At 36.3% G+C, this 27,454-nt stretch overlaps 1 protein-coding gene across 9 annotated transcripts in view; it reads left to right on the plus strand.

Moving 5' to 3' along the window:
• RtGEF (Rho-type guanine nucleotide exchange factor) overlaps positions 1-27,454 on the plus strand; it is a 141,289-nt gene that overhangs the window by 81,931 nt on the left and 31,904 nt on the right. For all 9 annotated transcript variants that reach the window (XM_067767524.1, XM_067767526.1, XM_067767523.1 and 6 more), the window contains 6 exons: positions 23,270-23,810; positions 23,875-24,075; positions 25,796-25,994; positions 26,060-26,156; positions 26,230-26,354; positions 26,410-26,670. In XM_067767524.1, the coding sequence (XP_067623625.1) occupies positions 23,473-23,810; positions 23,875-24,075; positions 25,796-25,994; positions 26,060-26,156; positions 26,230-26,354; positions 26,410-26,670 (1,221 nt within the window). In that variant the 5' untranslated portion in view covers positions 23,270-23,472. The remainder of the gene's footprint in view (positions 1-23,269; positions 23,811-23,874; positions 24,076-25,795; positions 25,995-26,059; positions 26,157-26,229; positions 26,355-26,409; positions 26,671-27,454) is intronic.

Consider the following 27,454-nt stretch of genomic DNA (forward strand, 5'->3'; position numbering starts at 1 on the left):
GTGTGGGTCTGCTAGGTTAACGTCAAGCTAGCAGACCCACAACTTAAATTTCATTTTATTTTAAATAAAAAACATATCAAAATTAGGAGCTATTTAGGTGCTTTTTAGGGCCACAAAAGATAATTTAGGTTTTCATTTCGTTTTCGAGATATTCGCAAAAAGGTGTGGGTCTGCTAGGTTAACGTCAAGCTAGCAGACCCACAACTTAATTTTCATTTTATTTTAAATAAAAAGTATATCAAAATTAGGAGCTATTTAGGTGCTTTTTAGGGCCATAAAAGATAATTTAGGTTTTCATTTCGTTTTCGAGATATTCGCAAAAAGGTGTGGGTCTGCTAGGTTAACGTCAAGCTAGCAGACCCAAAATTTAAATTTCATTTTTTTTAATTTCACTTTTTTTAAATAAAAAGTATATCAAAATTAGGAGCTATTTAGGCGCTTTTTAGGGCCACAAAAGATAATTTAGGTTTTCATTTCGTTTTCGAGATATTCGCAAAAAGGTGTGGGTCTGCTAGGTTAACGTCAAGCTAGCAGACCCACAACTTAATTTTGATTTTATTTTAAATAAAAAGTATATCAAAATTAGGAGCTATTTAGGTGCTTTTTAGGGCCACAAAAGATAATTTAGGTTTCCATTTCGTTTTCGAGATATTCGCAAAAAGGTGTGGGTCTGCTAGGTTAACGTCAAGCTAGCAGACCCAAAATTTAAATTTCATTTTTTTTAAATAAAAAGTATATCAAAATTAGGAGCTATTTAGGTGCTTTTTAGGGCCACAAAAGATAATTTAGGTTTTCATTTCGTTTTCGAGATATTCGCAAAAAGGTGTGGGTCTGCTAGGTTAACGTCAAGCTAGCAGACCCACAACTTAATTTTGATTTTATTTTAAATAAAAAATATATCAAAATTATGGGCCATTTAGGTGCTTTTTAGGGCCACAAAAGATAATTTAGGTTTTCATTTCGTTTTTGAGATATTCGCAAAAAGGTGTGGGTCTGCTAGGTTAACGTCAAGCTAGCAGACCCACAATTAAAATTTCATTTTTTTTAAATAACAAGTATATCAAAATTAGGAGCTATTTAGGTGCTTTTTAGGGCCACAAAAGATACTTTAGGTTTTCATTTCGTTTTCGAGATATTCGCAAAAAGGTGTGGGTCTGCTAGGTTAACGTCAAGCTAGCAGACCCAAAATTTAAATTTCATTTTTTTTAAATAAAAAGTATATCAAAATTAGGAGCTATTTAGGTGCTTTTTAGGGCCACAAAAGATAATTTAGGTTTTCATTTCGTTTTCGAGATATTCGCAAAAAGGTGTGGGTCTGCTAGGTTAACGTCAAGCTAGCAGACCCACAACTTAATTTTGATTTTATTTTAAATAAAAAATATATCAAAATTAGGGGCCATTTAGGTGCTTTCTAGGGCCACAAAAGATAATTTAGGTTTTCATTTCGTTTTTGAGATATTCGCAAAAAGGTGTGGGTCTGCTAGGTTAACGTCAAGCTAGCAGACCCACAATTTAAATTTCATTTTTTTTAAATAAAAAGTATATCAAAATTAGGAGCTATTTAGGTGCTTTTTAGGGCCTTAAAAGATAATTTAGGTTTTCATTTCGTTTTCGAGATATTCGCAAAAAGGTGTGGGTCTGCTAGGTTAAAGTCAAGCTAGCAGACCCAAAATTTAAATTTCATTTTTTTTTAAATAAAAAGTATATCAAAATTAGGAGCTATTTAGGTGCTTTTTAGGGCCACAAAAGATAATTTAGGTTTTCATTTCGTTTTCGAGATATTCGCAAAAAGGTGTGGGTCTGCTAGGTTAACGTCAAGCTAGCAGACCCACAACTTAAATTTCATTTTATTTTAAATAAAAAATATATCAAAATTAGGAGCTATTTAGGTGCTTTTTAGGGCCACAGAAGATAATTTAGGTTTTCATTTCGTTTTCGAGATATTCGCAAAAAGGTGTGGGTCTGCTAGGTTAACGTCAAGCTAGCAGACCCAAAATTTAAATTTCATTTTTTTTTAAATAAAAAGTATATCAAAATTAGGAGCTATTTAGGTTCTTTTTAGGGCCCTAAAAGATAATTTAGGTTTTCATTTCGTTTTCGAGATATTCGCAAAAAGGTGTGAGTCTGCTAGGTTAACGTTAACCTAGCAGACCCACAATTTAAATTTCATTTTTTTTTTTAAAAAAAAAGTATATCAAAATTAAGAGCTATTTAGGTGCTTTTTGCGGCCACAAAAGATAATTTAGGTTTTAGGGTCTGCTAGCTTGACGTTAACTTAGCAGACCCACACCTTTTTGCGAATATCTCGAAAACGAAATGAAAACCTAAATTATCTTTTGTGGCCCCAAAAAGCACCTAAATAGCTCCTAATTTTGATATACTTTTTATTTAAAAAAAATGAAATTTAAATTGTGGGTCTGCTAGCTTGACGTTAACCTAGCAGACCCACACCTTTTTGCGAATATCTCGAAAACGAAATGAAAACCTAAATTATCTTTTGTGGCCCTAAAAAGCACCTAAATAGCTCCTAGTTTTGATATATTTTTTATTTAAAATAAAATGAAATTTAAATTTTGGGTCTGCTAGCTTGACGTTAACCTAGCAGACCCACACCTTTTTGCGAATATCTCGAAAACGAAATGAAAACCTAAATTATCTTTTGTGGCCCTTAAAAGCACCTAAATAGCTCCTAATTTGGATATACTTTTTATTTAAAAAAAATGAAATTTAAATTTTGGGTCTGCTAGCTTGACGTTAACCTAGCAGACCCACACCTTTTTGCGAATATCTCGAAAACGAAATGAAAACCTAAATTATCTTTTGTGGCCCTAAAAAGAACCTAAATAGCTCCTAATTTTGATATACTTTTTATTTAAAAAAAATGAAATTTAAATTTTGGGTCTGCTAGCTTGACGTTAACCTAGCAGACCCACACCTTTTTGCGAATATCTCGAAAACGAAATGAAAACCTAAATTATCTTTTGTGGCCTAAAAAAGCACCTAAATAGCTCCTAATTTTGATATACTTTTTATTTAAAAAAAGTGAAATTAAAATTTTGGGTCTGCTAGCTTGACGTTAACCTAGCAGACCCACACCTTTTTGCGAATATCTCGAAAACGAAATGAAAACCTAAATTATCTTTTGTGGCCCTTAAAAGCACCTAAATAGCTCCTAATTTTGATATACTTTTTATTTAAAAAAAATGAAATTTAAATTTTGGGTCTGCTAGCTTGACGTTAACCTAGCAGACCCACACCTTTTTGCGAATATCTCGAAAACGAAATGAAAACCTAAATTATCTTTTGTGGCCCTAAAAAGCACCTAAATAGCTCCTAATTTTGATATACTTTTTATTTAAAATAAAATGAAAATTAAGTTGTGGGTCTGCTAGCTTGACGTTAACCTAGCAGACCCACACCTTTTTGCGAATATCTCGAAAACGAAATGAAAACCTAAATTATCTTTTGTGGCCCTAAAAAGCACCTAAAAAGCTCCTAATTTTGATATGTTTTTTATTTAAAATAAAATGAAATTTAAGTTGTGGGTCTGCTAGCTTGACGTTAACCTAGCAGACCCACACCTTTTTGCGAATATCTCGAAAACGAAATGAAAACCTAAATTATCTTTTGTGGCCCTAAAAAGCACCTAAATAGCTCCTAATTTTGATATACTTTTTATTTAAAAAAAATGAAATTTAAATTTTGGGTCTGCTAGCTTGACGTTAACCTAGCAGACCCACACCTTTTTGCGAATATCTCGAAAACGAAATGAAAACCTAAATTATCTTTTGTGGCCCTAAAAAGCACCTAAATAGCTCCTAATTTTGATATGTTTTTTATTTAAAATAAAATGAAATTTATATTTTGGGTCTGCTAGCTTGACGTTAACCTAGCAGACCCACACCTTTTTGCGAATATCTCGAAAACGAAATGAAAACCTAAATTATCTTTTTGTGGCCCTAAAAAGCACCTAAATAGCTCCTAATTTTGATATACTTTTTATTTAAAAAAAAAAATTAAATTTAAATTTTGGGTCTGCTAGCTTGACGTTAACCTAGCAGACCCACACCTTTTTGCGAATATCTCGAAAACGAAATGAAAACCTAAATTATCTTTTGTGGCCCTAAAAAGCACCTAAATAGCTCCTAATTTTGATATGTTTTTTATTTAAAATAAAATGAAATTTAAATTTTGGGTCTGCTAGCTTGACGTTAACCTAGCAGACCCACACCTTTTTGCGAATATCTCGAAAACGAAATGAAAACCTAAATTATCTTTTGTGGCCCTAAAAAGCACCTAAATAGCTCCTAATTTTGATATATTTTTTATTTAAAAAAAAATGAAATTTAAATTTTGGGTCTGCTAGCTTGACGTTAACCTAGCAGACCCACACCTTTTTGCGAATATCTCGAAAACGAAATGAAAACCTAAATTATCTTTTGTGGCCCTAAAAAGCACCTAAATAGCTCCTAATTTTGATATATTTTTTATTTAAAATAAAATGAAATTTAAGTTGTGGGTCTGCTAGCTTGACGTTAACCTAGCAGACCCACACTTTTTTGCGAATATCTCGAAAACCAAATGAGCACCTAAATTATCTTTTGTGGCCCTAAATTGCACCTAAAATGCACTTAATTCTCAAACAACTTAAACTTATTTTTGAGCACTTGGGTCTGCCAGCTTTACGCACGTCATATTCACAGTATATGGATAATAAATGTGAAGGCGAAATGACGTCTTATGCACATTCGCGCCATCAACCTTAATGATGTGTTGTTGATGGCAATAAAGCTGCCCCTTTGTTTAAAATAATTTTGTAGCATCGTTTATCAATTCGGTAAAAGCAACACGTGACAAATGTCATAAGCAGATATGGGAGGACTTTGAATTAAGTGGAAAATAAAATAAGTGAGGACTATGCCCATAAAAGTTAACATTTCGAAAAATTAGTCTTGTAAAAAAAAATCAATAAGCACTTGATACGATATGTATAAAGAGGTTTAAGGCTGAGCCTCTTCCTATTTGCGTCGCGTTACTTTTTCATTTTTCCTACAAATTTGCGGAACGGGACCCACATGTTTAAGCCGTCTCCGAGAGGCGTCTGCGAACAGGTGACTGTTTGCTGACACGTTTTTCATGGCATAAAAACACTCGAAGTGTTTGCTAAAAACGTGTCTTATAACTATAGGGCGAAATCAAAGTATGATTCAGATAAAGCGATCTCTCTATCGTATTAAAAGAAATTATCATTGATAGCGTATGCGGATGATATTGATCCTTTCAGCCTCATCAAGGAAACATCGGCAATTGCTGTTGGAAGATATAAATTCAAAACTGTGTCTTCTCAGATTTAACGTTATAAATGGTCGTTGCGGATGATGAACCAGCCAGGAAAGGCTTGGTATGCGCAAATATTACGACGCACGACTAGACAAGTCACTTTTATGGTTTATATTGGCACGATTTTCCGTCATCTTCTGTCGAATTTGGATTGGAGATAAACCGTTTTCCGCGTTGTGCCATCTTCAGGGCCTTATTTCATAGCCTCCTGGCCATTCATGCTTGAAAAAAAAAAACTTCTTAATTGAGAACAGAAAGTGCGGGTTGCAGAAAGAGCTTGCTCTGTATTCATGTTCTGCGCGCACCAGATAAAGACACAGCCACTATATCTCGAAGCATGAACCCAGCCAGCATTTTTTGAAAATTTTGATCAAAAAATATTCAAATATACCCTAAGATGATTAAAAACGTTCAAATTTAAAAGCATTTTCTGTTCGAATATTAGCGTATCGTCGGGAGAAAAATGTACCATAAATGTGATTATTCTTGAATAATCATTTATGATTCATATTTCGAAACGCTTTTTATTCATATTTGATATCATTGTAAAATTGACCTTTAATTGTTTTAGAGTAATATTTGACTGCTTTTCACAGTCATTTTCTGATCATATTCGTGAATATATTTCAATCGTTTTGGTTTAGATTTTTGACTCATTTTTGAATGCGATTATGATGCATTTATTCTTCATATCTCTTTCAAAATAAGATACTACATAATAATCTTATTTCATCAGGGGAAGAAATCATGCGGAAGTGAGCTATTTGAACCACAGGTCACTTGCAAACAAACTTGACCGATATTCACCTGCGACTACAACATCCAACATCAGCTATGATGGTCAATATCTTAAAATACGATACGGTACGGGATGTTGAAGACATATCCAGGTACATATGTCAAGAGAGTTTCACTTACCTGGTCAAATAGCTCACAACTTTTGTATTGTCCAACTATTATTTATTATCTGGGAAGCCGAAGGTGGAGAAATGGTTGGGAAAATCTTCGGGCATGAGCAGCATTTGCATTAAATTGTCTTGAAGAATGTCTTAATAATAAAAATTATATATATGTACATATTTTTCTGAACTTCATGATTGAAAAAATGTGTGTATGTGAAAAAAATAAGATTTTCAATGAAAAGTAAAATTTTAACAAGTATAAAACTCATTATTCAGTTAACAAATATAGTCAGAAAAGATTCAGAAAGCTGAATTAAAAATGATTATAAATGTTTGATCACCTAAAGTAAACACATTTGGTTCAAATATGATTCCAAAATGTGATTGAAAAACTATATTCAGTTTTTGTTCATCGAAAGGTAAGCATATTTGATTATTCTTTTTGCTGACTTTTATGAAATATTAAAATTTAATCATCAAAGGACTTCAAAAATGATTCCAAAACGTGATCGAAAAATGATTTTCAGTTTTTGACATCAAAGATATTCATATTTGATTATTTCTTTTGTTCAATTGTATGATAACTCATTATTTAGTCAGAAACAAGAATCAAATTGTATTTATATGTAGGGAAATTCAAAATTTAATCATCTAAATGCCGTGTGGGAAATGGAATATTTTGTCGAAAGCTTCTACTATTTGTCAAGAGGACGGAATTATTTTATAATATACATCCTTGTTCTTGATAGAGTTTTTCAGTGTAGTCGTCCAATAAATACCTTACCAAACTGCAAGTTCAACCTAAGGCAACTTTCGACGGCGTTTTTTCTATCAGCCCAATTTTTATCCAGAACACTTTTCCTATGTAAGAAAAATAAAGTTCTACTTCCTTTTAACAGCCCAATCCATGGTGAAAATATTCACATCATTCTTTCAAGCACTTCTCCCTATAATGTTGCAAAGATAATTTTTTACGTTTAGTTTTAATATTTTTACTTTCCAAAAACACATTAAACAATTAAAATTATATTACCCTGGGTGTTCATTGCAAAATAAGCAACAACAAAACTCACTATTTCCCAAATGTGCAGCCAGATTGAAGTCCACTTCCATAAAATGAGCAAGAACAACGGAATTTCCATTTTATTTTAATTTCAGTGTGTGGCGTTCAAAATTAATTAAAATAATATGCGAGAAAATAAATTAACAAATATTACTTATTGTTTTTTTTTCTATATAAGTGCGATCCCGACAGAATTTCTAGCTAAAATTAAAAAAGAATTTAGATCTCAAGAAATTGTGAGTGTGAATCAAGTTTTATTCGTTTTTCAGAAAAAAAATTTACTATTGATATCATGGTATAAATATTACCAGGTAAAACCATTTACTCTTCTTGGCGGCCATAATGGTTTTTTGATATTGTTGGAGACCACCCCTACCGATTTTTCATTCATCCTTCTTCACTTGGTTGATACGTCTTTAACCCTTAAATATGCTGAAACTTCACTTTATAAGAGATCACCAGCCTCAAGTGTCCTCGATACTGCGGAAAAAAATGATTTTGGAGATATTCTTTGGTTTGTTTTGGTCCTTTTCCTCGCGGTTGGAAGATACATTTTTTAATTGGCGCTTAACCGTTTAGTAGATGCTGGTCGTTGCGTAACAAGTCACCCCAGCTAACTCTGTTTCACGATTACTGACGCCAACAGGGGGCACCAAGAGAGATCAAAGTCTTCCCCCACCTGCTTCTTCGAAACCAGTGGAGATCTTCCCATAACTTGCCCACGTCAGCAAAAACGCTGTAGCTGAACGGTCAAAGTCTGCCACCGTGGTGTAGAGCTAGTGTGTTGGCCTATCCATCAAAAATATATAAGAAAATTTGTATAAATGGTATTGATTGTCCCTCAGCATTACCTTGGCACCAAATGTTCGTCCAAATTAGCAGATAAATTTCTGGGTCGGCACAAAACATGTATTTAGGTGAGCCAGTTCGTAGAAAAACGAATACGCGATAAGTAGCCTTCGAATTAGATGGAAAGCTATACCTTAATCTCCTCAGATATATATAACACCAAATTGTTATTATTAGTAGATATGTATCTCTTCCGTATACCTTGGCGGTGAGTCGGGTTTTTCTTCTCGTCGCGCAGATGCTGATACATTTCTAAATAATTTGTTGAAGAAAATTCCTCAGAAGAGGATCGTGGCGTGATGCTTCCTTTTGCGGGAAACCACAATACAATTCTTGAATTGAAAATTCTAGAATGCGGTTGACCGTCGAGATTTCTTATTTTCTGGTTATTTCCACCAATAAAAGATTCGGTTTTGGATAAAATATCATAATATTAATGTTAGAACGCAAAATGTCAAAAGTCTTGTATTGACCTCGACAACAATAATCCGAAAGCGGAAAATAAAAATTTTAGATCGTTCAAAAGATATTAACGAGAAACCGAAAAATGACCCCGGAGTGCTCCGAAACCGAGGGTGGGATCTATAGTATTTTTGCGCAGAATACCTATCTGCATTGGCGGCCTTCGTCCGCGCTTATAAAAAATTACCCTAGGTGGGTCCAACACCGGTTTGGAGACCAAAACAATTTCCGCGCAAAGCACTTTTGTTCACAATTTATTTTGTGGGTACCAAAAATCATCAAAATTACGACAACCACATGAAAATTTTCAAAATGTCTGTTGCAAATATCTCTTGACAGACCCAAAATTGTTTACCTCCTCTTGATAGTTTTGGACGTGTGTTAAGAGTGTCATGCTGTCCTGTAGAATTACCAAATATATTACAGTTTGTTATTTTTCTATTATGAAATCAAACAGTGAGCAGTGAGAATTTTAAAATTTTTTAAACGTCATTTCGGCTCTCACCGGTTTTACCTTGTAATATTTATACCATGATTGATATTAGAAAAAAATTATAAAGTACACAAAGGGCTATGGTTACAAGGACATGTTTCTGAATTTCACTTCTGCTCTGCTTATAAAAGCAATGCTATAAACCCAATGTTACTAAGCTGTTAGAGCGCGCCTATAATTATTCCACACAATTAGAATTAAAAAGCATATAGAATTAGTATGTAAATGGTGAATAAAGGAATAGAAACAAAAATGCAACACCTAGACACCAATTGCAAAACGAGCAGCGGGGCATTCGTGTGGCTGAGTGGATCAAGGCAATGCCTTTATACTAGTATAAAGTATGGATGTTGGAGATTTCGAGTTGAATACTCGGCACCCTAGAAGCTAACAGATGACAGAAGCATGTCTTAGTAACCATAGCCGTTTGTAAACTTTGTAGTTTTTCTCTCATATCAATAACAAAAAACAATTGTATTAAGCAATATGAGCATATCTCGCTAATTAAATACAAAAAAATAAACTTTTTGGGCACATCCTAATGTACACGCGTAATTTATCGAATAGAAAAATTTCATCTTTGCAAATGTTGAAAAAATTAAATAAATCATTAAAATTTTTGTTTTCCAACATTTTTAGCTCAGCCATTTATTAGAGCTTTTTAAAAAATACTTTTTTCGATAAGTACAGTGTTGCCAATAATTAGAAATTGTAATACTACGTGAGATTTAACAGCACTTGAAAGAACGATAGTCTGAATAGCTAATTTAGCTTTAAGTGGAGGTAAAATATTCCAAATTAAAAACATTTTTTAAGATTTATTTTTGGCACTGTCCGTTGCGCAGTAAAGCCAGCAATGTCGAAAAAAGCCCAGGGAGCGGATATGTAATGCGCTGCAGAACGATCACTTATCCAAACAGGACATTTCTTTTATAGCTATTGGAATATAAAAGAAAACAAGTAAGGAAGGCTATGTTCGGGTGTAACCGAACATTACATACTCAGTTGAGAGCTGTGGAGACAAAATAAGGGAAAATCACCATGTAGTAAAAAGAACCTAGGGTAACCCTGGAATGTGTTTGTATGATATGTGTATCAAATGAAAGGCATTAAAGAGTATTTTATGAGGGAGTGGGCCATAGTTCTATAGGTGGTCGCCTTTTCAAGATATCGCCATAAACGTGGACAAGGGGTGACTCTAGAATGTGTTTGTACGATATGGGTATCAAATAAAAGGTGTTAATGAGTATTTTAAAACGGAGTGGGCCTTAGTTCTATATGTGGACGCCTTTTCGAGATATCGCCATAAAGGTGGACCAGGGGTGACTCTAGAATTTGTTTGTACGATATGGGTATCAAATGAAAGGTGTTAATGAGTATTTCAAAAGGGAGTGGGCCTTAGTTCTATAGGTGGACGCCTTTTCGAGATATCGCCATAAAGGTGGGCCAGGGGTGACTCTAGAATTTTTTTGTACGATATGGGTATTACATTAAAGGTATTAATGAGGGTTTTAAAAGGGAGTGGTGGTAGTTGTATATATGAAGACGTTTTCCGGATATCGACCAAAATGTGGACCAGGGTAACCCAGAACATCATCTGTCGGGTACCGCTAATTTATTTATATATGTAATACCACGAACAGTATTCCTTCCAAGATTGCAAGGGCTTTTGATTTCGCCCTGCAAAACTTTTTAATTTTCTTCTACTTAATATGGTAGGTGTCACACCCATTTTACGAAGTTTTTTTCTAAAGTTATATTTTGCGTCAACAGACCAATACAACTACCATGTTTCATCCCTTTTTTCGTATTTGGTATATAACTATGGCATTTTTTTCATTTTTCGTAATTTTCGATATCGAAAAAGTGGGCGTGGTCATAGTCGGATTTCGGCCATTTTTTACACCAATACAAAGTGAGTTCAGATAAGTACTTGAACTGAGTTTAGTAAAGATATATCGATTTTTGCTCAAGTTATCGTGTTAACTGCCGAACGGAAGGACAGACGGTCGACTGTGTATAAAAACTGGGCGTGGCTTCAACCGATTTCGTCCTTTTTCACAGAAAACAGTTCTCGTTCTAGAATCTAAGCCTCTACCAAATTTCACAAGGATTGGTAAGTTTATGGCATTAAAAGTATCCTAAACAAATTAAATGAAAAAGGGCGGAGCCACGCCCATTTTGAAATTTTCTTTTATTTTTGTATTTTGTTGCACCATATCATTACTGGAGTTGAATGCTGACATAATTTACTTATATACTGTAAAGATATTAACTTTTCTTTTAAAATTTGACTTTAAACAAATTTTTTTTTAAAGAGTGGGCGTGGTCGTTCTCCGATTTTGCTAATTTTTATTAAGTATACATATAGTAATAAGGGTAAAGTTCCTGCAAAATTTCATCATGATATCTTCAACGACTGCCAAATTACAGCTTGCAAAACTTCTAAATTACCTTCTTTTAAAAGTGGGCGGTGCCACGCCCATTTGTCCAAAATTTTACTAGTTTTCCATTCTGCGTCATAAGATCAACTCACCTACCAAGTTTCATCGCTTAAACCGTATTTGGTAATGAATTATCGCACTTTTTCGATTTTTCGAAATTTTCGATATCGAAAAAGTGGGCGTGGTTATAGTCCGATATCATTCATTTTAAATAGCGATCTGAGATGAGTGCCCAGGAACATACATACCAAATTTCATCAAGATACCTCAAAATTTACTCAAGTTATCGTGTTAACGGACAGACGGACGGACGGACGGACATGGCTCAATCGAATTTTTTTTAGATACTGATGATTTTGATATATGGAAGTCTATATCTATCTCGATTCCTTTATACCTGTACAACCAACCGTTATCCAATCAAAGTTAATATACACTGTGAGCTCTGCCCAACTGAGTATAAAAATTGGTGCGATTTACCTCTGTGGATGTTTAGGCCGAGCTATTCTTCCAACTTGCGTCGTGCTCCTTTTTATTGCGACTCCGAACGGCATCTGCAAGGCAGATGAATTTTCACTGAGAAGCTTTTCATAGCAGGAATACCCTCGAAGTGTTTGCCAAACCACAGACGAGGTTCGACCCAGCTTAGAAAAACTGGTTTCTAATTCAAACAACTTTTTTCGAAACTTTCACTATTACTTTGCCTGGGACTTGAACACAGGTTCTTCAGTGTGGCCGAATATGTAGCATAGATAATCAAGAGACATTGTTTGGCTAACATTTCCAAACCTTTCAAGATCAAAAAACAGTTTTTTTAGTAGAGAGAAATTTTTCAATGATCTAAAATCCGGTCTTTTGTGATATGCTTAAGAGTAAGATCGACAACGTATTTGCTTCCAACTACTCGTTGAAAAGGGCACTATGTTAAACTTCACGATGGACAGGTCATACGGACAGTCTAGAGCTTGCTCTCATCACTAAAAAGGAAAAGCATCCTTTTTCTAGTAGCGATAAAGAGACTCCCTGAAGATTTTGGGTAGTTTTATCAATGTTAATGCCCCTTTGACGGATGCAGATCCGGTTTGTTACGGAAACCAGCACCATTAAGATACTAGCCCGACTATCATGCGAACGATTTGATTTCCTTGTCCAACCAAATATCTTTTCATAATACTCCACCTCAAACTAAAATGAAAAAAAAATAACAATAATAAAAATAATGGAGAGTTCAATGTTGTGGACTATACGGCGTCAGATGCTGACTTCCATATATAAAATAAAGTGGCCTTCCATGAAGGCAAGGTAGCAAGATTTAGGTAGGAAAATTACAGTTAAATGTAAAATGTTGCATCAAATCGTTTCCGAGATGGTTGTGCTAGCACCTTAATGGTGTAATTTTTCGGAGCGCACCGTATCAATATCCGGCAAAGGACTATCAATATCGATAAAACTCTCCAAAACCTTCAGCAATTTTCCTTATCACTGCAAGAAGAATAAGGCGAGAAAAAAAAATGATGAAGAAATATAAAAATAACAAGTCAGGAAGGCTAACTTCTGGTGTAACCGAACATTACATACTCAGCTGCCAAATTACAGCTTGCCACGCCAATTGTCCAAAATTTTACATATTTTCTATTCTGCGTCATAAGGTCAACCCACCTACCAAGTTTAATCGCTTTGTCCGTCTTTGGTAGTGAATTATCGCACTTTTTCGGTTTTTCCAAATTTTCGATATCGAAAAAGTGGGCGTGGTTATAGTCCGATTTCGTTCATTTTAAACAGCGATCTGAGATGAGTACCCAGGAACTTACATACCAAATTTCTTTAAGATACCTCAAAATTTACTCAAGTTACCGTGTATACGGACAGACGGATGGACGGACATGGGTAAATTAATTTCTTTTTTTGCCCAGATCATGTTGATATATAGAAGTCTATATCTATCTCGATTAGTTTATGTCGTTACGGGGTACCGTTCTGCGAACAAAATTAATATACTCTGTGAGCTCTCCTCAGCTCAAAAAGTGGGCGTGGTCATAGTCGGATTTCGCCCATTTGTAATACCAAGATAAAGTGAGTTCAGATATGTGCGCGAACTAAGTTTAGTAAAGATATACCGATTTTTGCTCAAGTTATCGGGTTAACGGCCGAGCGGAAGGACAGACGGTTGACTGTGTATAAAAAACTGGGCGTGGCTTCAACCGATTTCGCCCATTTTCACAGAAAACAGTTATCGTCATAGAAGCTATGCCTTTACCGAATTTCACAAGGATTGGTAAATTTTTGTTCGACTCATGGCATTAAAAGTAGTCTAGACAAATTAAATTAAAAAGGGCGCAGCCACGCCCATTTTGAAATTTTCTTTTATTTTTGTATTTTGTTGCACCATATCATTACTGGAGTTGAATTTTGACATAATTTACTTAAATGGGCAAATCCCAAAGACTTTAACTTTTTTGGATACTCGTGTTTTACACACGGGCAAAAAACTTAAGGCCAGAAAAAAGTACAAGGACATTGAGTTTGACCTTTTGACTATCCGATCTGATGATTTTGAAAATCAAGAAAGTTGATAGTAAATTTTGCAGAACTTCGAAACGTAAAAAACGTCGATTTTTACACTTTTTCAAGCGATACCCTTGATTTTTTTTTTTTGAATTTTTTCGATAAAATTTTGAGGCATCGCTGAAACGCTATGGAATTTTAACCGAATATTGTTTATGAGACGGATATTCTAAAAGTATGAGCAAAATTAATGTGCCCCTCCAATACTCGAAACTATCATCAATCAAAGTAGCGAACATAAACATACTTCGTTCACATATCTAAATGTTTTTAAAGTTTGAAAAGAATCGGTAGAAAGGTGTTAAAATAAATGTGTTGCAAACTTTGCACTAAAAAATATTTGGCGGTTATTAGGTTTTATATTTTTACCGATATCTACAAAACCGGGTCTCGTGTATCAAAAAAATTTTACATAGCTAACAGCTGCATATATCTCCATATTTTGTTAAAATTTCGATATAATCGGTACAGAAGTGTTGAAATAAATGTATATTTAACATTGCGACCTCAATTTATATATATTTTGCTCGATCTTTTGACTATATCTTTTTGCGGCATTATGTAAGACGAGTAACGGCGATGCACCCCTCAATGTTCCTAACAAAAAGATATTTGCGTTATTTTTTTTTCTCCAAAAAAACCAAAGTTTGGCGGTTTTCCCCATATACTGTTAAGATATTATTTAATTTTTTTTTAAAGTGGACGTTTTCGTCATCCGATTTTGCTAATTATCAGACCAATTCTAAATATTCTCGCGGAATTTTGTTCTCGCGGATTTTTTTATTCCCGCGGAAAAATTTCTCCAATTCTGTTCTCCTAGGGAGAACAATAATTGGGGAATAGAAATTTCGAATTTTCTAAGTCAGCTGTTTTGTCAATTGAAATTTCGTTGCACATTTCTTCTTTTGTTTAAAAAATTGAAAAGTTTAATTATTGTTGCAAATTTGTTGGAAATTAAGAAATAAAATATAAACAATGCACAGTATTTATAGCATTTCATGTGATATTCACTGAAATGAGTAATGAATTGGTGCCACAGCAACATCAACAGCGGAACATAAGAAGAAGACGGCCGCATAACACAAATCTGCCTGCATTCATTCAGCAAAGCAATTTTCTGGCGGCCAAGTTGAGTTGAATTCGTCCTTCGTCATATGCCAAAATCTATTTAAGCCTTATTAAAAAATCCTTACGCAATTTCTGAATGGCTGCATCAAATATGTATACCAAGAGCTCTACCGTTGCTTATGATATACTTTTCGACTTAAAATAAAGAATATTGTGGTTGTAGTTGTTGTTGTATTAACAGTGAGAATATTGTGGTAGAATGTAAATACATATTTTAGCACAAATTTGTACAAATAAGTGTTCTTTCTTAAAATAACCAATTTCCTTTAACTATTTTGATGCATTCCCTTTAATTTAACTAGTGAAAAAACTTCTATGAAATGGCAGAGAAATCTCCCTCTCCCTCACATTCATAATACCTACTTTTCTCCCATAACCGGTTTCCGCTTTTTCTAACATTGTTCAGAATAGGAGGAAAGGGAGAAGTGAAAAAACTCACAAGGCATTTTTATTTAGAATACGAGGAATGGGAGAAGGGAAAAACTCGCACGGAATTTTCGTGTAGAATTGGGCTGTATACCTACTCAGTTGAGCAGAGCTCACAGAGTATATTAACATTGATTGGATAACGGTTGGTTGTACAGGTATAAAGGACTCGAGATAGATATAGACTTCCATATATCAAAATCATCAGGATCGAAAAAAAATTTGATTGAGCCATGCCCGTCCGTCCGTCCGTCCGTTAACACGATAAGAAAAATAAATAAATGTAAGGCGCGATAACCTCCGAAGAGGTCTTAGGCCGAGCTTCTCTTCCAATTTGCGTCGTGCTCCTCTTGATTTTCCCTACAAATTGGCCGGACGGGTCCTACATGTTTTATGCCGACTCCGAACGGCATATGCAAGGCAGATGAGTTTTCACTGAGAGCTTTTCATGGCAGAAATACACCCGGAGCGCTTGCCAAACACTGCCGAGGGGCGACCCCGCTTAGAAAAATTTTCTTCTAATTGAAAAACCTTATTTCTAAAATTTTGATGTTGCTTTGCCCGGGGTGCGAGCCCAGGGCATACGGTGTGGTAGGCGGAGCACGCTACCATCACACCACGGTAGCCGCCGATACACGATAACTTGAGTAAATTTTGAGGTATCTTGATGAAATTTGGTATGTAGGTTCCTGAGCACTCAAAGCATTTCGCTATTCAAAATGAACGATATCGCACTATAACCACACCCACTTTTTCGATATCGAAAATTTCGAAAAACCTAAAAAGTGCGATAATTCATTACCAAAGACAGATAAAGCGGTGAAACTTGGTAGGTGAGTTGAACTTGTGACGCAGAATAGAAAATTAGTAAAATTTTGGACAATGGGCGTGGCACCGCCCACTTTTAAAAGAAGGTAATTTAAAAGTTTTGCAAGCTGTAATTTGGCAGTCGCTGAAGATATCATGATGAAATTTGGCAGGAACGTTACTCCTATTACTATATGTACGCTTAATAAAAATTAGCAAAATCGGAGAAGGACCACGCCCACTTTAAAAAAAAAATTTTTTTAAGTAAAATTTTAACAAAAAATGTAATATCTTTACAATATATACATAAGTAAATTATGTCAACATTCAACTCCAGTAATGATATGGTGCAACAAAATACAAAAATAAAAGAAAATTTCAAAATGGGCGTGGCTCCGCCGTTTTTCATTTAATTTGTCTAGAATACTTTTAATGCCATAAGTCGAACAAAAATTTACCAATCCTTTTGAAATTTCGTAGGGGCATAGATTTTATGACGCTAACTGTTTTCTGTGAAAATGGGTGAAATCGGTTGAAGCCACGTCCAGTTTTTATACACAGTCGACCGTCTGTCCTTCCACATGGCCGTTAACACGATAACTTGAGCAAAAATCGACAAATCTTATCTGAACTCGCTTTATCTTGGTATAAAAATGAACGAAATCCGACTATGACCACGCCCACTTTTTCGATATCGAAAATTACGAAAAATGAAAAAAAAGCCATAATTCTATACCAAATACGAAAAAAGGGATGAAACATGGTAATTGGATTGGCTTATTGACGCGTAATATAACTTTAGAAAAAACTTTGTAAAATGGTTGTGACACCTACCATATTAAGTAGAAGAAAATGAAAAAGTTCTGCAGGGCGAAATAAAAAACCCTTGAAATCTTGGCAGGTATTACATATATAAATAAATTAGCGGTATCCAACAGATGATGTTCTGGGTCACCCTGGCCCACATTTTGGTCGATATCTGGAAAACGCCTTCACATATACAACTAGCACCACTCCCTTTTAAAACCCTCATTAATACCTTTAATTTGATACCAATATCGTACAAACACATTCTAGAGTCACCCCTGGTCTACCTTTATGGCGATATCTCGAAAAGGCGTCCACCTATAGAACTAAGCACCACGCTCTTTCAAAATACTCATTAACACCTTTCATTTGATACCCATATCGTACAAACATATTCTAGAGTCACCCCTGGTCCACCTTTATAGCGATACCTCGAAAAGGCGTCCACCTATACAACTACCACCACTCCCTTTTAAACCCCTCACTAATACCTTTAATTTGATACCCATATCGTACAAACAAATTCTAGTGTCACCCCTGGTTCACCTTTATGGCGATATCTCGAAACGGCGTCCACCTATGGAACTAAGGATCACTCCCTTTTAAAATACTCATTAACACCTTTCTTTTGATACCCATATTGTGCAAACAAGTTCTAGGGTCACCCCTGGCCCACCTTTATGGAGATATCTCGAAACGGCGTCCACCTATGGAACTAAGGATTACTCCCTTTTAAAATATTCATTAACACCTTTCATTTGATACCCATATCGTACAACCAAATTCTAGAGTCAACCCTGATCCACCTTTACGGCGATATCCCTAAATGGCGTCCACCTATAGAATTATGGCCCACTCCCTCATAAAATACTCTTTAATGCGTTTCATTTGATACACATGTCATACAAACACATTCCAGGGTTTCCCTCGGTTCATTTTCCTACATGGTTATTTTCCCTTATGTTGTCACCATAGCTCTCAACTGAGTATGTAATGTTCGGTTACACCCGAACTTAACCTTCCTTACTTGTTTTTATTTAGCACACATATAGTAATAGAAGTAACGGTCCTGCCAAATTTCATCATAATATCTTCAACGACTGCCAAATTACAGCTGGCCAAACTTTTAAATTACCTTCTTTTAAAAGTGGGCGGTGGCACGCCCATTGTCCAAAATTTACTAATTTTCTATTCTGCGTCATAAGGTCAACCCACCTACCAAGCTTCATCGCTTTTTCTGTCTTTGGTAATGAATTATCGCACTTTTTATGATTTTCGAAATTTTCGATATAGTAAAATTGGGCGTGGTTATAGTCCGATTTCATTCATTTTAAATAGCGATCTGAGAACTTATATACCAAATTTCATTAAGATACCTCAAAATTTACTCAAGTTGTGTTTACGGACAGACGTACGGACGGGCGGACGGACATGGCTAAATGAATTTCTTTTTTTGCCCAGATTATTTTGATAGGTATATAGAAGTCTATATCTATCTCGATTATGCCGTTATGGGTACCGTTATGCGAACAAAATTAATATACTCTGTGAGCTCTGCTCAGCTGAGTATAAAAAGGAGTAGTTCGTTGCTCAGATAGATAGGAAAGGGTCCGAAAAGCACCACTATCTTCCTCTCTTTCCTTTCTTCTAATAAATATGCAGTAATAGACTATTAGAGCAAGGAGCTTTATCGAAACCAACAAGCATTATTGCGCAAGGTCCCTATACCCACGTTAGGTTAGGATTGAGCTCTCTCCCCAAAGGTAACGAATTTATAAAGAGAGGGGTCGCTGATTTATTGATGACTTATACCTTCCCTATGCAGAAGATTTTAGAACGAGGTGGAAGTGGAGTCGATTCATCACATTCTTTGCCGATGTCCAAGATTGCTGACATAACGACTCAGATTATATAGATTTAATAAAGTTGAAATAATTCAATACAGTACCAAGAGAGGAAAAAAAACAAATCACATGATATCGATTTAAAATCGATTCGATTTTTTTTTGAGAATCCCCAAACCGGTAAAAAAATTGCAATGAGTAATTTCTTCTCGTATAAATCAAAATTCATTCACTTCAGTGAGTGGCAGTAAACCTGAATGCCTTAAAAAATAAAATGCTTGGTATTATATAGTGGTGACTGAATGTGAGTAAATGCGACGCAAAGGGTCACGGCGTCATACATAATCTGACCCGAAGGCATACCTACCGCGGCCATATTCTAAACCCCCTAACCCGCTGGGGTATTCGTGAGCCTTGTTTTTTTTTTCTTTGTAACCAAACGTTACATGCTCAGCTGCCAAATTACAGCTTGCAAAACTTTTAAATTACATTCTTTTAAAAGTGGGCGGTGCCACGCCCATTGTCCAGAATTTTACAAATTTTATATTATGCGTCATAAGGCCAACCCACCTACCAAGTTTCATCGCTTTATCCGTCTTTGGTAATGAATTATCGCACTTTTTCGGTTTTTCGAAATTTTCGATATCGAAAAAGTGAGCGTGGAATGAATTTCTTTTTTCGTCCAGATCATTTTGATATATAGAAGTCTATATCTATCTCGATTAGTTTATGCCGTTACGGGGGACCGTTATGCAAACAAAATTAATATACTCTGTGAGCTCTGCCCAGCTGAGTATAAAAATGGACCATGTTTTTGAAGGTTAATATTAATGGTATTAAATGTGCTCTACTTAAATAATTTTATAGCAATGCTTTTTAGCGAGGTGTGAAAAAAAGTTGTGAACGGCACGAATGTTTTGCATTTGATTTACAGAAATGTGAAAATGGCGATGACCGCCGTAAAATCAACTGACTCACTGACTGAGTTACGTCGACCTTGGCAACCTTGGAATATTTTCTTTCTTCTTTGTGACGAAATGTAAATATTTACTTGCGCACATACACACGCTAATGTGTTGAATTGAGAGGAAATGTTTTTATGAACATATAAAAGGACTGTATTTATGGAAAATATTTCCAAATGCTCTCTACAAAAAAAAAAATGAAATTTTATGTTGATATTTTTATGTTTCTATCAGCCACGTGCAGTCAAATTGGGGTAAAACAACCTAAGTTATTTTTGTCATTACGTATTAAAGCAAGCGCCATTGGAAACACCAAATGAGATCACGTCACCCTCCGTCTGTTATTTCCAACTGTATCTGTCCGCTTCCTCTGCTGTCAAAAGTCTGATGTCCCAAAATATACTTAGCTTCATTTTTTATTCATTCGCAGGGCATGGTCCTGCTAGCAAAGCCTTTTACCAGTTGCACCATGCTTCTAATTGCCTTTAACTTTTATCGAATACTGCACGTTCCATCTCGTTTTTTTTGCCGTGGTAAATGGGTCCGGGCCAGGCATGATGACAGACTTATAGCACGTAAGCCTTGTTGTTGTTGTTGTTGCTGTAGCGATAAGGACACTCCCCGAAGGCCTTTGGGTGTGTTATAGATATTGATGGTCCTTTGCGGGATGCATATCCGGTACTTTCCGGTACCAAGCACCTTAGGTACTAGCCCGACCATCTCGGGAAGGACTTGGTATGACCACATGAAGCCTTCTGGGCCATACCGCCCCCACCCCCTAGATCCATCAGAAGTTCGAGGTTACCAGAGCCTCGGCTGTTAATTAATCAATTCTCCACGGGTAGGTGAGGTTGATAATTGGGTTGGAGAAGCTATATATTGCGCTGGCAACCTCTTGAGAGGGTTGCGCTGCACAACCGTTTGAATAAATTTGGGTTCACGACAGGCATACCTACCGCGGGTATATTCTAAGCCCCCTAACCAGCTGGGGTATCCGTGAGCCTTGTTTTTTTTTTTTTTTCTTTATAAATAATTCACTTCTCAATTGCTTACTCAGTCCTCGTTTTCGAATTTGCATCGATTTTAAGACTGGAGTTATTTGCACCAACAGTAACGTGGCTGCCAAAATGTAGGTGTACCCCTTCTTTATTTGGGAACAGGTAGTAGACCTGCCCTGGAAGTCGCCTTTATGCTGGACAGCCATTTGTGCACATATTGATCGGAAGATCCGACTAACTGAATAATTTATGTTCTTTTAATACCAGAGCACACTCAAGAGACAACCAAATTGTGCCTCCAAAATTTGACCATGTCTGAATTCCCCTTAGATTTCGTAGCCCCTAAAATCCTACAAAGGAAGAAAAGCGGGTTATCAAGACTACGATAGCGTAACAGTCAAAGGGTTTTTCAGTTTGGTCGTTAAATAAACTTCTGATAACACTACGGACTCATTCAGTCGTATAAAAGGTCCTCATGGACCGGCCAGTACAATCTAACCTAGCCTAACGGTCAAAGATCAAGAAAATCCTTAAATCGCCATAAATGACAAACATAAATGACGACATGAATCTACACAGGCATACGCCGCTGAATAAATAGCCACAGCGTAGCCGTTTGACAAGGAGGTAGGAATGCAGTTAGAGTGACTTGAAGTATCTCTATCTAACGCCAATCTTCCTCACGGAACTAGTTGGCGAAGGTGCGATGACCTAGCAGGTTCAGAATGGTTATATCAAATCATTTGCGAGATGGCCGGGCTGATACCTTAACGGTTCTAATTACCGGAACGTACAGGATATATGTACGATAAAGGACTATCAACACTACTAACACTCCTGAAATCCTTCGGGAAGTGTTATTATCGTTAAAACAACAACAACCACCCTGTTAAGCGAAGGACCTTTGACGACTGCCCCTGTAAGAGCAGCCACTGCCACTTGATCGCTCCTCTGCTCTGAAGGCTATCATACCGTCGCCAATTTGTCGCTGTTCTGATCCTCCTCGTGATACGGTCCTTCGCCACTCAGTAGTTTGAAATCTTTTGCCTGACTGCTCCCGACCAACGATCATCACATAGTAAGAGTATAAATTCACTGCGTCACTTACAGCGCGCTTTGCGCCCTTACGCAACTTTTTACCATGTAAACAGCGTCCTTTTCTGCTGCACTTCTCATCGTAATGTGCTCGCTGTGACGCTTTAGTAGCAGCACCGACGGCACATAGTGAGCTACAAATATGATCTAACATCCTTTGGTTCAACATTAGGTCGAAGATCGCTATAATGGAGCAATTGGGAGAGTTAGGGGGCGATATCATAAGCTGCCTGTTTTGTGAGCAACTCCTCGATCTAAAACTTGTCTGTACAGGCCACTCATATAATGCGCGCATCATCCACGCGATGATGGCAACTAGATAAGTGAGTTAGTTGAGAGTACCACCGGCCACACTTCCACTTAGCTAAGAGTCATTAGTAGCAATGACCGGTTCAAGTGAAAGCGCAGCAACCCACTAGCCTATTAAATATATTGCCGATGACTGCCATAATTGAGAACTCTTTGGAATCTTATGGTACTCACTACCGGCAGTTGAAAGTCTTAAAACATTCCCGTGGCTAGGAATCTCTTCCGTAAGAGACGACGATTAAAATTGCCTAATAATTCTATCCCGAGGAAGTCGGGCTAGTACCATATCGTCGACCTTCTAAGTACAATTTTTACCAAAAATGACTTTGTGTTGCAGTTTGATAGAGTAAGAGGTAATGCATCAGCCTGGTATAACAGTAAAATCAAATATTGGGCACATACAGAGAAAGTTAACTTTATGACCACTTAATTTCCTATGCCTTCAATGCAAAATTCAAATAGTTTTTTGCCTGCCTTGTACATTTTTTTTCATGTCGACTAGCACTTTCCACTTGTCGCTTGTAATGGAGCCTCCCTGATTTCTATATGGCAAAGGACTGGCCTTATCCGCAACACCCCCATAAATGTTTGGTACAGTAAGTTTTTTATGAAATTTGCCTCGTATTAAGCCTCATGTTTAGAAAACGGGTTTAGCTCTTCGGATTTATTGGTAGAAGTCCGAATACTGTTCGAGATCTTGGGAAAAGTATATTTTCATACACATTTATACATCAGTCTTCTAACCAAACTTTTTTCTCTTTTCCTCATACAGTTTTGACTACAGGGTGAGAAAAAAGACGAACAGCAACGTACAAGTAACTCGAATTCAAAATTTTTCGCGCCAACTCAACACCAACATTTTACATCACATTAAACTAGCCGAAAACGGGACTGTGAAAAAAGGAACAAGAAAACTGCAGTAAATTTGACAATAAAAATATTCAAAATAGCATCAGAAGTGGCCACAACATCAACATGTCGCAACCACTCATTGTGCAAGCCGAATATTCCTTCAAAGGTGGCAATAATGATGAATTATGTTTCAAGAAAGGTGACCTCATTACAGTTACACAACGCGAAGAGGGTGGCTGGTGGGAGGGTACACTCAACGATAAGACTGGCTGGTTTCCCAGCAATTATGTTAACGAATATAAAGCGCCATTGCCAATTACAGAAACGATACGACCACCGGAAGAGATACAGGAATATCGTTCAGTTGTATTGAATGATTTGCTTGACTCGGAACGGGCGCATGTAGCCGAGGTACAAGGTTTATTCGAAAATTTTCTCAAACCATTACAACAGACACAAATGTGAGTACAATTTAAGAGAAAATATCTATTATTTTTAATTAATTTCTCTGCTTATCTCTTGTAGACTCAGCCTTGATGAGTATGCCCAGTTGATGTGCAATTTTGTGGAAGTCGTGCGAACTCACGAAGAATTACTCAAAAAAATGGAAGAATGCAATGATCGGGTTGGCAAATTATTTTTAACAAAAGCACCACATATGAAACAAGTGCATCAGGCGTATTGTGCTGCGCATCCAAAAGCGATTGTTATACTCGATAAGCACAAGTGAGTTGGTTGTTGTTATTGTGTAACAAAGGGGAAATTGTGGTGAAAACTGTGACGACGACTAGAAAGTTTTAGAAACGATTCGAAATTAGGGCATTAGAGGTATAGCTTGAATACAAGATAGCGGCAACGGTGAAGATAAAATGGTGGCGGATGTAGCACAACCTAGATAGGTGATGAAGCAGATGACGAGCTAGAGAAAAAAAATGAAGTTCTAGTAAAAGTGGACAGATAGAAACTTCGTGGAGTTTCTGTTAAAACTTTTAACAAAACCACCCCCACTTAGAAAGGCACCTTGTCGATGGTATAAGGGCTTGGCTGAGGGTATATTTCGCTGTATTTCACCGGAGCCTTTCGGATACCGGGGCCTTATCACAGAAAGAGCGCTGTTGAGGCAAACGGGTTATTATATTAACTATTAGACCGGCCATACGATCAATATAAACCACTCAGAATCTAATAATGTGGATAAAGCAAAGGACATAAGAAGAATGTGGACGCAGAAACACCCAGTAACAGGGCCGTGAGGATAAGCTAGGGGGAGTTAATAATAAAGCTTCGAATGTTCCTGACTGAGGTGCTGATATTTCGCAGCTATTCCAGAATTACAACCTACTCAAAGGTAGAGATATATAAAAACGAATTCTTCAGCTTCAATGTCAAAATAAGGGCGGCACAATGAGGCTAAGTTGATGGCGTTCGACAGCATTGCGAGCTTTCAACCTCCCAAGGTAAAGCACGAGCGCATGGTTTCAGGTAGTGGATAGAGCACGGATCTACCCACATCAAAGGCCAACGTATGAATCCCTCGTGTTGCGATGTTGGACGTTGTGCGGTCCTTTGGCAGCGTCAGAACCGGAATATACCGACACGGGATTGTAAAGTAGGAATAAACACGACATCTTTCAAATAAACAAACAGGCTAGGGATTTGCTGTACACGTAGCAGGAAGAAAAGAAAGACAACAATCATTACTCGCAAGAAGTGGGCGAGGTAGGAAGAGCACATAGACCAAGCACATAGTGTAATGACGTAGGTGTTGGAGATAAAGCAAAAGCTCAATTATGTTGCTGGTACTATAAATAAACATACAACACAGTGAAGTGGTGTTGAGCGAACGTCTTCTAAACCTTTATGACGGTTTGATTGACGTAGCGCTGATCCAAAAGCCATGATTCTTATCGGGAGGAAAGGATTCTGGGCTCAGCGCGCAATTCAACAATAATGGTTTCAAAATCGCTTTTGGCGCCTACATTTTCATGTGGTGATCAAAGGAGCCATTTAAATCTAGATTGAATCCTTTAATAGTCTTCTATGTAACATAATGGTCCCAGCGGGATGGAAAATTTTAAGAAAAGTGTGTACAGGTATACTACAAAGGAGGGAGGGTTCTGTCCCTTCTTCTCTGAGTCCTAGACATAATTAAGCTTCAGGCCTGACAAAACGGTGAGAAGAAAATTTCAAGATACCCTCCGTGATGGGTTTCATGGTTATTTGACTAAGTTGGTCCGAACGGGTAGTTGTGGACCGAGCTTGATGGTCTGTTGGAAATTTGGAGTTTTAGTGGCCACCTTCAAATAGCTCATTGTAGATGGTCTTTGAGCCAGCTGACCAAGCACTGCACAGAGGCCGGCCGGTGCGTCTCACTATAGCGGAAAACTTACTTAAATTTTCGAAAATGCAATTCCCTACTTACCGTGTTTTTCTTTTTTTTATCCAGAGATGAATTAGAAAAGTATATGGAACGTCAAGGAGCAGCTTCTCCTGGTCTTCTAGTGTTAACAACTGGCCTTTCAAAACCCTTTCGAAGATTGGATAAATATTCTGCTATGTTGCAAGAGCTTGAGCGACATATGGAGAGTAGTCATCCAGATCGAGGTGATACACAACGAAGTGTAGCTGTTTATAAAGATATTGCGGTACGTTAAGCCAAACAAACAATCCTTAAAAATATGCTAAATAATTTTTCCTTTGAAACAAATAGGCGGCATGCTCAGCAACGAGGCGACAAAAGGAACTTGAACTACAAGTTTTAACGGGACCGGTGCGCGGCTGGCAGGGTCAAGAACTCAGTTCGCTAGGTAACCGATAAATCGCTATAAAACCTTCACTTCTTTGTAAAATTTATTGAATTCACTTTGTGTTTCAACCCAGGTGATATTATACATATGGGCAGCGTTGCTGTCGGCCCAGACCACCGAGATCGTTATTTTGTGCTTTTCCCACAAACTTTGTTGATACTCAGTGTTAGCCAAAGAATGAGTGCCTTTATATATGAGGTATATTTATAAGCATATTTTTATCAATTTACTTTCTCATACTTTTTTTTCTCAGGGAAAACTGCCTCTCACTGGTATTATTGTGAATCGTCTCGAAGATAGCGATACAGTGAAAAATGCATTTGAAATAAGTGGTCCTTTAATAGAGCGCATTGTTGCTGTGTGCCAAGGTCCCAACGAGGCGACCAAATGGGTAGATCTGTTAAATTCAGCCAATCCATCAATACCAATTGGTATTAAACGTCAATTAAGTAATTTAAGCAATACATCGATCAGCGCCGGGAGTAATGGGCATGCGCCACAACCACCACCACATGTAAGTTGATTGAAGAGAAATACTGATTTCGATTTTTTTTTGTTTTTAAAACCTCAAACACATATACAATTTCGCTTTCTTTATATTATTTTTTTTATCAATACCTAATTTCGAAAATTGATTTTCGAAGTTCGAATTTTCGAAAAAAAAAACAGTATTATATTTGCAACTTCCTGCTTTCGAGGGTTTCATTCAATTAAAATTGTCGGTGATCGAATTTCCAAAAAAATATACGTTTCATGAAACAATAACAATTAAATATCGAAAATATGATTTTACAAAATTGTCTGATTTTTTTAGGAATATATAGTACAACTAATAGTAAGTTATATTCGAAAAGCATATTCTCAAAAAACTTAACCTTTAAATTTTAAACTGGATTTTGTTTTTTATTTTGAATTTGAGATATTTAGAAGAATTTTAATTTCGAAATAATTGGGCGAGTAACATCAAAAATAAAAATGGAAATTTCGAAAAAGCGAAACAATTGTAATTGTTATCTAAATTTCAAACCTGTATAGCGAACAAAATCGAAGTTCAAAAGCAAATATTTATTTGGAAAAAAAAAAAAATATCAAATACTACTGTTTGAATTGTAGTTCCAAAATAAAATAGCTTGCTTTAATTTATTTACACCAAATTTGGAACAAATAACAATTCCAGCCATTTTGAGGTGAATAAGATTCGCACTTAAAAAACGTTTCGAATACATTTTATATTTCGAAATAAGCTTCGAAAATAATATTAAACTCATATTAAACTGTATTCTTTGGCTTTATCCCAA

The sequence above is a fragment of the Eurosta solidaginis genome, chromosome 2 (assembly GCF_040869045.1).
Source record: "Eurosta solidaginis isolate ZX-2024a chromosome 2, ASM4086904v1, whole genome shotgun sequence".
Taxonomy (NCBI): Eukaryota; Metazoa; Arthropoda; class Insecta; order Diptera; family Tephritidae; genus Eurosta; species Eurosta solidaginis.